The sequence below is a fragment of the Zonotrichia albicollis genome, chromosome W, assembly GCF_047830755.1.
Source record: "Zonotrichia albicollis isolate bZonAlb1 chromosome W, bZonAlb1.hap1, whole genome shotgun sequence".
NCBI classification, from domain to species: domain Eukaryota; kingdom Metazoa; phylum Chordata; class Aves; order Passeriformes; family Passerellidae; genus Zonotrichia; species Zonotrichia albicollis.
Window position 1 is genome coordinate 7,079,201 of NC_133859.1, and position 14,990 is coordinate 7,094,190.

General features: G+C 44.7%; 1 protein-coding gene across 11 annotated transcripts in view; it reads left to right on the forward strand.

Moving 5' to 3' along the window:
• Positions 1-14,990, forward strand: part of LOC141726923 (dymeclin-like) — a 226,948-nt gene that overhangs the window by 32,146 nt on the left and 179,812 nt on the right. For 2 of the 11 annotated variants that reach the window (XR_012577871.1, XR_012577882.1), the window contains 2 exons: positions 4,985-5,064; positions 9,713-9,915. The exons of 6 other annotated variants lie outside the window; for them this stretch is intronic. Coding sequence is in view for 1 of the 5 variants with exons in the window: in XM_074532015.1 (XP_074388116.1) it covers positions 4,883-4,908; positions 4,985-5,064; positions 9,713-9,846 (240 nt within the window). In the remaining 4 variants the exon portion in view is untranslated. Of the gene's footprint in view, positions 1-4,882; positions 5,065-9,712; positions 9,916-14,990 lie in introns of all 11 variants that reach the window. 3 more of the 11 variants (XM_074532015.1, XR_012577872.1, XR_012577875.1) reach the window with 3 other exon arrangements.

A 14,990-nucleotide genomic window follows, 5' to 3' on the forward strand; every position in this document is an offset into this window, starting at 1 on the left:
TATGACAATAACCCTTAACCCAATCAAAACAAAACCAAATATAAAAAATGTGCTCTGCTTTACAACCAAAACCCATAACCTATCCCAAAGTCCAAAGCCAACCACTCAAATTCGAAAGTCAAAACTACAAAAAGTCTAAAGCCAACTGCATCCCAACAAAAAAAACCAAAAACATAACAACCTATAAAAAATCCAAGCTGACTCAAAAATAATAAACATTAAAACACTCCTCCTAGCACCCCAACTACCAATACTAAAGTAAATATTCAAAACAAGTTCCCTCTACCCACCATACCACCAATACCGTATAAAGCAAGCCAATTACTCTCATCACACAGCACGCCCATATTAGAAAACTAAATTCCCCTGAAATTTTAAAAATAATTGCAAATTAGCCTAAAAGTAAAAACTTTAGTCTCACTAACAAAAAAGAAAAACAAATAGATAGTAAAAAACCTGCACCATACAACCAACTACCCACAAAAAACCCACATTACTCTCTTTTTACACTTAGTTTTTATTACATTATAAAGATAAAATAAAAACAAAAAACAACAGTATAGAATCCAACACAACAAATCACAAAAAGTACAAAAAAAACCCTAAATCAAGCCAACTTACCAAACTCAAAGCTGTTCAACTAGACCTAGACATTACTAAAAAAAACATAACCAAAACTCTACCTCTACACTAATTCATAAATAATTACTATTACTCCGTGGGGATGGTTAATAAAAAAATTTTAAAAGCTAATTAACTTTTGGAATTCAGGACATCCCTCTGGCTGTCGTGGATTGCTCAAACCCCTCACAGGGGGCTCAGAGACCCTGGCACAGAGCCCAAGACACCTGTGATTTTGATTATGACCCATGGAAAAAATTACCATCCTTATATGAGGATCTGCAAGCCACAAAAGTCTAGGTAGAATAATAATTAGTTTGTCACGGGGTGAAAAATAGATTTTTTGGGGTTTTTAGAATGGGGGTTCAGGGGGCAAGATGGAGGAATCTGGGCATGTTCGGCCTTTCTCCTCCTTCTTCTTGGCCTCCATCTTCTGCTGTGATACTGGCACTTCTAGATTGGTTTAGAGTAGGAGCTCAGTTTCTGACATAGGTGATAGGTATTGGGAAGTTATTGTAAATAATGTACATGTAGTTTTTAGTATAAAAGGATAACACTGCCCTGAGAGCATCAGTGTGCCTCTGTCTGACCTGCTGAACGGACCTCTGCAGGCCAGAGAAAGAATTTTATAGATAAATAGATAACAATAAAAAGAAACAATAAACAACCTTGAGACCGAGGGCTGAAGAGTTCTGACTCCTTTGACCGCCGGGCTGGGAAAAGAGACTTTCTAACGCATCTCGGGGTCACTCTGACCAGCAGAAGTCCCGAGAATTAACAACATAAAAAAAACGAATTTAAGTTACTAAAAAATAGAAAAACATCACTACCAAATTAAAAAAAGCTATCAATAGAAGTCAACCATGTAAATGCCTTTATCCCAAAAAATAAAGCAAATACAAAACACCTGAAAAGCAAATAAATCAAACCACAAAAATAAAAGTATCAAAACTAAACTTAAATTAACAACACAAAAGAAATTTGTTCCTAACTCAATAAACTCATAATGCCTCAAGTCATCAAAATAAAAATGCCACCTATAAGTAAACATAAAACCAAAGAATAAATCTAATCATAAACAATATTTCTCAAGATATCCATAACTATAAAACATATGCTGCAATCAAGCAAGCTAAGCAAATAAAATCCCTACAGTATAGTAAGTAATAATCCAAATATAAATATAAAAAACCTAGCAAGTTATTACATTACACTACCTCAAACACACCAAAATAAACACTATATACTCACAATAGTAAAAGCCACCACTAATTAAAAACCTATTGCTGTGCTGAGAAGGCCCCGATGACGGAGGAACGATGCATCTGACTCCATGTTATCAGAAGGCTAATTAATTACTTTATTATGCTATATTATTCTATACATCTAAAACTGAACCTGCCAAGTGCTCAACCCTGCACACAACTCTGCACTCCTGCACTGAATCTCGTGACTGTCACCCGACAGTCCCAACACACACACCCCTGATAGGCCAAGGAAACAAAACACCATCACTTTGGGTAAACAATCTCCATATTGCATTCTACTTTTGCACAAACACAGGCACAGCAAATGATAAGAATTGTTTTTCCTTTCTCTGAGTTTCAGAGAATGTGAAACCCAGAGATATTCTTGGGAAGATGTGCCTTGCTTTTCTCTGTGAAGAGAAATGTGGGGTGACATCTCACCCCTTTTACTATAATAAAAAGAAAAGGAGACTACGTTTGTAATTCTTCTGCTGGGCCCTTGCAGAAGAGAGAACAAACACATCTTGAGAGGTTTATCCCTTGCCAATCTAATGTGGCGCTACAAAAACCTATCCTATACCTCACACCACTACCCAAAACACCATCCTAAACCTTAAAAAACAAATCCTTTAAAAACATAGTACCCCTAAAAATTTACAACAAAACTCATTTCAAAAACAATCTAAACTAAAAAACAGAACATTAAGGGTACCATATTCCTTATCATACACCAAGTACAAATAAAGTAAAAAAATAAAATTAGCTATTAAAAACCATCTTAAAAACATTAGGTGGGGGATCTTTCAAAAATTAATAAAAACATCTAACAAAAACCACCTAATTAACACCAGAAATTCACCAACCGATCAGGGCCTACCCAATCTAAACCCCTACATACAATAAACAAAAACGAAGTCCCAATAATACATATCAAAAGTTTATTAAAAAATAAAATTTAAATAAATTCTACCTCAAATACAAATCAACCCATCCGTAAAGTTGTCTTTACTCAAAAACCAAATTACACATAGTAAATAATGCAAAAAATAAAACAACACAATGTGTGCCTCAAAAAAATCTACTTACTAAGTAAAAACCATATATAAATATCACTATTTACTAAATGTCACCTCCATTGCCTATATCTATCTGTATACCATATATATATATAAAAGTGTATATGTTTATAGAGTTAAAATATATATTAACTTTAGTAGTAAGCTGACAATATAAGGATAAAGGGTGGAATGTCCTAAGGTGACTTTATGATGCTTATATCCTCAATCGTCTGTTCTGTTTATGTTAGCTATTAAGTTCTGCACCTTTAAGACTAGTTCCGACATCAAAGTGGGAGAAAAAGAAGTGCAGAGTTTGTTTTTAGAAACTGCACTTGCTCCTCCACATCCTTCTCCTAGACTGTGTTGTCTGCAGCATGGAGAGCAGGAGAGAGCTATCTGTGGAGGATCATTAATGGGACATCACTCCATGATCAATATGATCAAGTGAAGCCAATTTATTACAAAAAGCAAGCCATTTTTATACTGTTCTCTATTGTTCACGCCTCAAGCTAATACATGATTGGTTGAATCCTTTACGCACGCATTTTAATATTTCAGTTAATTTTAGTTAGTCTTCCCTCTTCATGCATCTCGCTGGGGTTTTCTTGTCTGCCTTTGCATCCTGAACTGTCTGCTTTTGAGTGTGTTCTTCTCCTTTCATGTCCTTCAAGGGCATGGTGACCTTACTCAGGTTCTATGAAGGCTGGATTGTGCATATGTTGCAGATGTCCATTGTCCTGAAAAAAACTCCCAACAGCTCTCCATTGCTTTTAATTAGTTTTTAGCTAGCTGAGGCAAAAAAGTTCCCCAGAGAGTTTTTTTTTTTTTTTATGCTTGTAAACCCTTTGCTTGTTAAATAAACATTTTTTCCACTTTTCTCCAAGGAAATCCTTTCCCAGACCAATTAGGGGAGGACCTACTGAAGTCTGCTTTCTAAAGAGACCCCATTCAGAAGTTTCCCCCCAAATTTTGCCCTAAACCAGGACACCCCTAAATAGTCTGAATCAATTACACCAACATGTTTTATGAGACTGTGTGGCAGATGATCTACCAATTAAAAGTCCAAGCAATCCTTCTGGTAAAGGTCCATAAACCCCTGTATTTAGCACATGACTAGTCAAGTCTGTAATTAGGGCATTGTCTGAGAGGGGTAAGTCCAAACCTGAGCTCCCACGGGTGTTGGCAAGAAGTGAGGAGACTGAGATTCGTGGGTTTGGATTGCAAAGACCCTGTTGGTTTGAGGGGCACTTGGTCCTGCGCCACCTCCCCCATTTCCCTGCTGAGGGCTGAGAGGGTTACCGTCTATCAAATTTTGCCCTAAAGCTGCACTCCAGTGATAACCTTTTTTCACTGGGGACATGGAGGGGGCGGGGGGGGGGGGGAACGGACTGGAGAGGACACACCAGGGCTGAAGCTGTCCTTTCCTTTGAGTGGTACAATTTCTCAGTAAATGGCCTTCTTGGCGACAATTAAAACAGCAGGGCCCATTTTTTAATGTGTATTAGAGGATTGCTCTAAGGATGCAGCTAAAATAGATTTTCTGTACTCCTCTGTCCCCACATTCAGATAGGCTTTGATGTAGCTGGGTAAATTAGCACACTCATTCCTTACAGAGAGCAGTGCTTTCTGACAATCTGTATTAGCATTTTCAAAGGCTAGTTGTATTAACAATATAGTGATTGCTTCTTCCATTTCTATTTGCCTACTAATGTCTGTCTGCAACCTATCAATGAATGCAACATATGATTCCTGAGGGTCTTTCTGAATGGATTCAAAAGAAGAGTCCTTTCATCCGATCTCTGGAAGTCTTTTAAGAGCCTTTATGGCTAGCTCAGAGCTCTGCTGTAGTATTGCACAAAACATATTACCTTGGGCTGTGGGGGCAGCATATGCACCTTGTCCCAGAAGTTCATCAAGACTGATGCCTTAGGATTTTAACTTTCATATTTTCCATAGGTTGTGATCATCACTGAGTCCCTGACGTATGAAAATCTCCATAATCTGCACAAAGACATTGTACGACAGGGACGTGAAGCTTATACAATCTGATTATTTCAGGTCTGGGACCCTATGGGGACAGGCGTGCAACTGGGTGGTGGTGAGGCAAAAAATTTGGGACCCTTGGACCCAGGACTCAGGTAGGAATCAGATTTTTGTAACGGAGCCAGGGTCCCTTTCCCTCTGGGAGCGGCTTTTAATGAGTGTCAGAGAGAGGTTTGTCCACAGGGACAGAATGCAGGAGCACCATCACAGAATGCATTGGAAGACCCTTGAGGACAGGATCCAATAGCTGAGAGAAGTGGCAGTATTAGAAGTACTCTTTAGGAGGGATGGATAGCATGATAATGACCCCAACAAGGTCAGGTACACAGAGCAAATGTTGTGGAGTCTGGCAAATCTAGGGCCATCTCAATACACAACCTTCAATGCAACAATTAATGCTGACACCAACCGAGAGTCAGTGGGCTGTGTCACCAACAAGCTTAAAAATTACAAGAATATGATCTATGGCCCAATGCAGGCTCATGTCTCTACTGTGATTAAGGATCTCAAAGGGGAGATGAGAGAGATGAGGGGGGAGGTAAGGAGGAACAATTCCCATATGGCACCAGTGCAAGTCACAGGCCCCAAAGTCAGAGCCCAATGTCCCCCAGATAGAGAGAGAGGGTACACCCCACAAGCTGACCTGTGGTTCTTCCTGCGTGACCATGGGGAAGACATGGGAAGGTGGGATGGGAAGTCTACTTCTGTCCTGGCAGTTCAAGGAGCGAAACACTAAAATATGACACCTTAGTTGATACTGGTGCACAGTGTACCCTGATACCATAGGGACATGTGGGGGCGGAACCTGTTTCCATTGCCGGGGGGACAGAGCAATCACAGCAGTTGACCCTGTTGGAAGCCGAGATGAGCCTGACTAGGAAGGAGTGGCAGAAACATCCTATTGTGACCGGGTCAGAGGCCCCATGTATTCTGGACATAGACTTCCTTCACAATGGCTATTACAAAGACCCAAAGGGACTCAGGTGGGCTTTTGGAATAGCTACTGTAGAGGCAGAGAACATTAAGCAGTTGAACACCTTGCCTGAACTATCAGAAAACTCATCTGCAGTAGGACTCCTGAGGGTTGAAGAGCAACAAGTACCAATTGCCACCTCGAAAGTACACCACCAGCAGTATCAGATGAATCGATATGCTGTGATGCCCATCCACAAAATGATTCATGAGCTGGAGAGCCAAGGGGTGGTCAGCAAAACCCATTCACCCCTCAGTAGTCCCATTTGGCCTCCACACAAGTCTCACAGAGAATGGAGATTGACTGTGGACTATTGTAGCTTGAATGAAGTGACTCCACTGCTGGGCGCTGCTGTGCCAGACATGCTGGAACTCCAGTACGAGCTGGAGTCCAAGGCAGCAAAGTGGTACGTCACTATTGACATTGCTAGCCTGTTTTTCTCCATTCCTCGGGCAACAGAATGCAGGCCTCAGTTTGCTTTCACATGGAGGGGCATGCAGTACACCTGGAACCGACTGCCCCAGGGGTGGAAACACAGCCCCACCATCTGCCATGGACTGATCCAAGCTACACTGGAAAAGGGTGAAGTTCCAGAACACCTGCAGTATATCAATGATATCATTGTGTGGGGGAACACAGCAATGGAAGTATTTGAGAAAAAACAGAGAATCATCCAGATTCTGCTAGAAGTCAGATTTTGCCTTTAAGAAGAGCAAAGTCAAGGGACCTATGAATTGCGGAAAAAGAAAACAAACTCCACAACTTTTGTAAAAGTTGTAAAGCCGGTATCTTTATTACAGCTCTGGACGCATGTGGGGATCAATCCCCTTAAAAAGACGTGTATCTCTGGGAACTCCAGATTCTTTTTTTTATCTCCCTTACTAATCTGTATGAATGGAATTTCACAATAGGTTCATACATATTCATTTTACTGATTTCGCATTACACTTGCAGCTAGGTACCCTTGTAGTTTTTTTTTTTTTTTAATCAGAAAGTACAGAAAAAACTCCTGGGTCACCCTGCCCTGTCTCCCACAGTCTCTCCATCTGTTTCAGAGTTCAAGGGGCCCTCCCTTATCTCTGTCCTTCAGCTGAAGCAGTTTCTTAGAGCATAGGTTTTTTGCAAGAACAGGCAGTCAGACTAAACAGTTATGTTTGCAAGCTACAGACTTAATTCAAAGATGCACATTTCACCAAAATCAAAATGGATTTCTACTCTGGAAAATTTCCACTCTGTCTCACCTACCCGAGAGATCCAGTTCCTGGGAGTAAAGTGGCAAGATTCCCACTGAGATCATCAACAAGATCACAGCAATGTCTCCACTGACCAGAAAGAAGGAAACACAAGCTTTCCAAGGCTCCATAGGTTTTTGGAGAATGCACATTCCCAAGTATAGCCAGATCATGAGCCCTCTCTACCTGGTCACCTGCAAAAAGAATGATTTCCACTGGGACCCTGAACAGCAACAAGCCTTTGCTCAGATCAAGCAGGAAATCACTCATGCAGTAGACCTTGACCCAGTCAGGACCGGACCAGAGGTGAAGAATGTGCTCTACTCTGCAGCTGGGAACAATGGTTTATCCTGGAGCCTTTGGCAGAAGGTGCCTGGGGAGACTTCAGGCCAACCACTGGCATTCTGTAGCCGAAGTTATAGAGGGTCTGAAGCCAGCTACACTCCCACAGAGAAGGAAATCTTGGCCACCTATGAAGGAGTTCAAACTGTCTCAGAGGTGATTGGCACAGAAGGACAACTCCTCCTGACACTCCGACTACTGATGCTGGGTTGGATGTTTAAAGGAAAGGTTCCCACTATTCACCACACCACTGACACCACATGGAGCAAATGGATTGCCCTCATCACACAGCACACTCGTATTGGAAATCTGAATCACCCTGGGATTCTGGAAATAATTACAAACTGGCTGGAAGGTGAAAACTTTGGTCTCATCAATGAAGAGGAACAAGAGCAAGTGACGTGCTGAAGAAGCTCCACCATACAACCAGCAGAGGAAACACACTACGCTCTTTTCACTGACAGTTCCTGTCACATCGTAGGGAGGAATCAGAAGTGGAAAGCAGCCATATGGAGCCCCACACAACAGGTTGCACAAGCTACAGAAGGAGAAGGTGGATCAAGTCAACTTGCTGAACTCAAGGCTGTTCAACTGGCCCTGGACATTGCTGAAAGAGAGAAGTGGCCAAAGTTATACCTCTACACCAGTTCATGGATGGTAGTGTTTTGCGGAGAAAAGAAGAAACCTCACAACTTTATAAAAGTTGTAAAACTCGGTATGTTTATTTACGACGCCGGACGCACGCAGAGAAAATTCTCCTCAAAAGGCATGCGTACCCCTGAAAATTTCAGACCTCCTTTTATCCCCCTTCCAAATGCATATGCATACAGTTTCACAATAAGTTCATACATATTCATCCCGCATGACACTTAGTACCAGTTCTTCTTTATCGTGGTCTTTTCTGTTTTTCTTTCTCTGTCTCCTTGCTGTCTCGGCATGAGAGCTTTTCCTTCAGCTTTGGCTTCACAGACTTTTCACCATTGTTAGACACTTCACCTAATTCAGGATGGATCCCTACTCTGCCTCAGTAGCCAATGCTCTGTGGGGCTGGCTGGAAAGGTGGAGAAAGACTGACTAGCAGCATAGAGGAAAACCAGTCTGGGCTGATGAAGAGTGGAAAGACATTGCCTCTTGGGTAGAGAAGCTACCTGTGAAAGTCTGTCAAATAGATGGCCATGTCCCCAAGAGTCAAGCTAATGAGGAACACCAAAACAATGAGCAGCTAGACCGAGCTGCAAAGATAAACATGTCAAAGATAGACTTAGACTGGCAACATAAGGGAGAGTTGAGAGAGAGCAGGCAAGGTGTTCTATTGTCTAATGTCTTCTGTCTCCAAAGCACCTGTTTTAAAAGCCCATCAGTGTCCTTTTGGTCTTTGAAATACACACTCCTGAGGTAATCAATACCAAAAATACACAGGGTCTCTGGACCAGTCACAACAGGGTGGTTTTTCCACTCCTTCCCAGTCATGCTGACCTCAGCTTCCAACAGTCAACTGCTGAGACCCCCCCTGTCACCCTAGCAATATAAACAGGTTCTGCCCCCATGTCCTGATGGTATCAGAGTACACTGTGTGCCAGTGTCAACCAAAGCCTTGTACTTTTGTGGTTCTGATATACCAGGCCATTAGGTCTAAATAGTCCAATAAACCAAATTTTCCCTGGCCTCTACCTGTCTAGAGGCGGGGCCCCTCTAATTCTGGCTATTTTTCCCTCCCTGGGTATGCCTTCTAGAGATGCCTCTGATGCCAAAGTGATTTTTGCTTTTATATATTCTTCACATATATTTGTAGCTCTGCAGCCTATTATTGTATAACTATATAGATTCGTAGATAGCATTTTACCTACCTCATAAGAAAGAAAGATAAAACACATTCCTAAGTCCCGATCCTCTCTTCTGGAAATCATATCTAGACACTTCCTCATAAACAAAGCTTAGCTAGTAGCAAAAGAGGGACTTCAGAAGAGGGTCTATCCTGGGGTGACGTTATGATTCTTGTATCCCCATTCATCTCTTCTGTGCCTTTAAGACCGGCTCTGAAGAGTGGAAGTTTTGTTTGGGTTTCTCTTATCAGGGACACAGAGACAAGCGGTACATAAGGCTGGTTTTTTTTTTTATCTTCTGGCTTGCTTGCTGCTTTTGCTTGCTCTCTTTTTCTGCTCTTGCTTCTGCTCTGCTTTCGCCTCTGCTTATTAGCTAAACAGTCCACATTCCTTCCTGGACTGTTTCTCCTCTCCTGTTTCTGTGACCATCTCAAACCTGCTTCGGAGTGGGACCCGGGAATATCGAAGGTTCGGCTGCAGCAGCTGGCCCAGCGCCGGAGGGACTGAGAACAGAGCAACCACCCCCCCGAAAGAGACTTTCTGATTTTGTCATCTTTCTCAAAGCGGTGTCATCAGGTATTGTTCATTTTGTGTGCTGGGGGGTGCTGGGCCAGTCAAATAAACAGGTTCTTTCCACCTCTCACCGAGGAATTTTTTCCCAAACCGGTTGGGGGGAGGGGCTGTGTGGGTTTCGCTTTCTGGTGGGGCCCTCCTTTGCAGATTCTTTAACAAATTGGCCCTAAACCAGGACAAATCTTTGGCGCCCAAACGTGAGGCGAGAGAGAGAGTGGAAAAACCCTGTTTTGACTGCATTTTGGCTGCTATTACTCTGTGTTTGTTTAAATCAGCTAATAGCCATGCTTTTTGGATTCATAATGTCTATTGGGGTGAAGGTTTGCATGCATTTCTGGTCCCTAGGGTTTTTTGAGATTTTAATACCTCTCTGGTCCCTAGGTTTATTTTCTTATCCAGAAATAGCTTTAGTATTGCCCCTAATACGTAGTTTTTACATCAGAGGGCCTGTGGTGAGAATAGCTATCCTGCTGGGTTTGGTGGCAATAATGTGCAAGAAGTTTATAAACATGCTAGGGTCTGCTCCAGGTATGAATGGTTCATGGCTATGGTTATGCATCCAGTTTGTTGCAGGAGGAGCAGGAGGGAATGAGGTTTTTCAGCCTCTGCTTTCCTCCTTCTCCTATGAATCAGTTGCATCACTAGTGAAGGATGTTCAATTTCCCCTCAATGTTAAAGAAACCATCTTCCTGGTATTCAAACTGGTAACCTTCCTCTATATAGCCTGCTGCTTCTCTAGAATGAGGGCTGAGATTTCTAGACGGGCTGATGAGACCCCTGACTCAGGAGTAAACCCTGGTGTGGAAAATCCTAAGTGGTGTGGGAAATGGGAGGATATGGGCCAAATCCTGAAGGAATTCTCTGACCCTATAGTGTGGGATTTTCCCCATGAACAAATTCAGAACCCAGCTGACGTGGGCAAATATCTGAAAGAGAAATACCAGAATGAGCCTAAGGAGAGGAAGGTCATTGCAGTGAGCTGGGCCCTGGCATATGCTTATCACACACTGCTAGATAGTGTCAGGCAGCAGACAGAGGCAGGGGGGCAGGGAGATAAATCAGCAACTGTCCCGGTGACTCAGGCTGCAGCTAACACTCCAGGCTCGAAGCCAGCAGCTAAACCCATGGCTGTTGCTACCAGCACTAGAAGTGGGAAATGCACAGACAAGACCAATCGACCAGTGGACGATGATGATGATGATGATGATGATGATGAAGGAGAAGGAACCTCAGTGCCTCCTGACGTAAAGTCAGGAGTCAAAGCAGCAGGTGCAAGATCAGATGCCAATATTGAGTCCTTTTCCCTGAAGGACCTTCGTGGCCTACAGAAGGATTACACTCGAAGGTCTGATGAATCCATAATTAGTTGGCTGGTCCGTCTCTGGGATGCTGCAGGCGAGGCTACCGTTTTGGATGGCACTGAAGCCAGGCATTTGGGATCCCTGTCACAGGATCCTGTCATAGACCAAGGAATGATGAGGGGGGCTAACTCTCACAGCCTCTGGGAACGGGTCCTAAGAAGTGTAGCAGAAAGATACCTGTGTGCAGACGATCTCTATATGCAGCAAACTCAGTGGAAGACAATGGAACAAGGGATCCAACGCCTGAGAGAAATGGCCGTGGCCGAGATTATCTTCTCAGATGATGTAACAACTAGGAACCCAGACTTAGTACCATGCACGTCTCTGATGTGGCGAAAACTCGTATGACTCGGGCCACATGAATATGCTTCTGCCTTAGCCATCATGAAGAGGGATGAGAGGGGTGAGACTGTGCTTGACATGGCAAGGAAGCTCCGAGCATATGCAGATGCTGTACATGGCCCGACACATGCCAGAATCGCAGCGGTAGAAACACGTCTGCAGAACTTAGAGGATAAGATAGAGGAGAACCATAAGAAGCTTAGAGAGGAGATTAAAGAAGACCTTCTCCAAATTTCAGCAGTACAGATCCAAGGTTCCGGTATCCAAGGCAGACGTTTCCCAGATGGTGAGAGAAGATACACCCCACAAGCTGAGCTGTGGTTTTACCTGCGTGATTGTGGGGAGAACATGAGAAGGTGGGATAGGAAACCTACCGCTGTTCTGGCACGACGGGTGCGTGAACTGAAGGAAGCCACCAGGAGGAAAGCAGCTCCAGTTGCCCGTAGCCGAATGGCCAGGTATGATGATGATGACCTGTCTGATCCCCTCGAAGGAACATCCAAAACATACACCCAGGGAAAGAATGATAACCAGGCTTAGAGGGGCCCTGCCTCTAGCCAGGTAGAGGCCAGGGAAAATCGTGTCTTCTGGTCTGTGTGGATTCGTTGGCCTGGCACATCGGAACCACAAGAGTACAAAGCTTTGGTCGATACTGGTGCGCAATGCACATTAATCCCATCAAGACATGTGGGGACAGAGTCTGTTTCTATTGCTGGTGTGACAGGGGGATCCCAGGATTTCACTTTGGTGGAAGCTGATGTGAGCCTAACGGGAAATGAGTGGAAGAAGCATCCTATTGTGACTGGCCCAGAGGCCCCATGTATTTTGGGCATAGACTACCTTCGAAGTGGGTACTTCAAAGACCCAAAAGGACTCAGATGAGCATTTGGAATAGCTGCTGTAGAGACAGAGGGCATCCAGCAATTGAACACCTTGCCTGGGTTGTCTGAGAATCCATCTGCAGTAGGATGCCTGACGGGAGAAGAGCAACGAGTGCCAATTGCCACTTCCATCGTGCATCGACGGCAGTATAGGACCACTCAAGATGCTGTGATCCCCATCCGTAAGATGATCTGAGAGCTGGAGAGCCAAGGGGTGGTCAGCAAGACCCACTCACCCTTCAACAGCCCCATTTGGCCTGTGCGAAAATCTGACGGAGAATGGAGATTGACTGTGGACTATCGTGCATTGAATGAAATGACTCCACAGCTGAGTGCTGCCATGCCGGACATATTAGAGCTCCAGTATGAGCTTGAGTCCAAGGCAGCAAGGTGGTATGCCACTATAGACATAGCCAATGCATTTTTCTCCATTCCTCTGGCAGCAGAATGCAGGCCTCAGTTTGCCTTCACATGGAGGGGAGTGTAGTACACCTGGAACCGACTGCCCCAGGGGTGGAAGCACAGCCCCACCATCTGCCATGGACTGATCCAGGCTGCACTGGAAAAGGGTGAGGCTCCAGAGCATCTGCAGTATATTGATGACATCATTGTGTGGGGGAACACAGCTGCGGAAGTGTTCGAGAAAGGGAAGGAAATCATCCAGATCCTCCTGGGAGCTGGTTTCGCCATTAAAAAGAGCAAAGTAAAGGGACCAGCTCGTGAGATTCAATTCCTGGGAGTGAAGTGGCAAGATGGACGGCGTCAGATTCCTACAGATGTCATCAACAAGATCACAGCAATGTCTCCACTCACCAATAAGAAAGAGACACAAGCTCTCTTGGGTGCAATAGGTTTTTGGAGGATTCATATTCCTGAGTACAGTCAGATCGTAAGCCCTCTCTACCTGGTCACCCGTAAGAAGAACAATTTCCAGTGGGGCCCTGAGCAGCAACAGGCCTTTGTCCAGATCAAGCAGGACATTGCTCATGCAGTAGCCCTTGGCCCAGTCAGGACCGGACCAAAGGTGAAGAATGTGCTCTACTCTGCAGCCGGGAACCATGGCTTTTCCTGGAGCCTTTGGCAGAAGGTGCCTGAGGAGACTCGGGGTTGACCACTGGGATTTTGGAGTCAAAGCTACAGAGGGTCTGAAGCCAACTATACTCCAACAGAGAAAGAAATCCTGGCTGCCTATGAAGGAATCCAGGCTGCCTCGGAGGTAATAGGCACTGAAGCACAACTCCTCCTGGCACCCCGACTACCAGTGCTGGGGTGGATGTTCAAAGGCAAGGTTCCTTCCACTCACCATGCCACCAGTGCTACATGGAGCAAGTGGATTGCTCTCATCACTCAGCGCGCCCGTATAGGTAAACTGAATCCCCCTGGGATTTTGGAGGTCATTACGGATTGGCCCGAAAGTGAGAATTTTGGTGTCACAGATGAAGAGGAACAAGAACCAGTGACACGTGCTGAACAGGCTCCTCCCTATAACCAACTGCCCCCAGAGGAAACACGCTACACTCTTTTCACTGACGGTTCCTGTCGCATTGTAGGGATGAACCGGAAGTGGAAAGCAGCCATATGGAGCCCCACACGACAGGTTGCACAAGCTACCGAAGGAGAAGGTGGATCAAGCCAATTTGCTGAACTCAAAGCTGTTCAGCTGGCCCTAGACATTGCTGAGAGAGAGAAGTGGCCAAAGTTCTACCTCTACACTGATTCATGGATGGTAGCCAATGCTCTGTGGGGATGGCTGGAGAGGTGGAAAAAGGCTAACTGGCAATGTAGAGGGAAACCAATTTGGGCTGCTGGTGAGTGGAAAGACATTGCTACCAGGGTAGGGAGGCTACCTGTGAAAGTCCGCCATGTAGATGCCCATGTACCCAAGAGTAGGGCCAATGAGGAGCACCAAAACAATGAGCAGGTAGACCAAGCTGCAAAGATAGGGGTGTCCAAAATAGACCTAGATTGGGAACATAAGGGAGAGTTATTCCTAGCTCGATGGGCCCATGATGCCTCAGGCCACCAGGGCAGAGATGCCACCTATAAGTGGGCACGAGACCGAGGGGTGGATCTAACCATGGACAGTATTTCTCAGGTTATCCATGACTGTGAGACGTGTGCTGCTATCAAGCAGGCCAAGCGAGTGAAGTCCCTGTGGTACGGTAGGCAGTGGTCCAAGTACAAGTATGGGGAGGCCTGGCAGATTGACTATATCACACTGCCCCAGACACGCCAGGGCAAGCGCTACGTGCTGACCTTAGTGGAAGCCAACACTGGATGGCTGGAAACCTACCCTGTGTCTCATGCTACAGCCCGGAACACCATCCTGGGCCTTGAAAAGCAAGTTCTGTGGAGACATGGCACCCCTGAGAGGATTGAGTCAGACAATGGGACTCATTTCAAGAGCAGCCTTATCAACACCTGGGCTAGGGAACATGGCATTGAGTGGGTGTACTATATCCCCTACCATTCACCAGCTGCAGGAAAAGTGGAG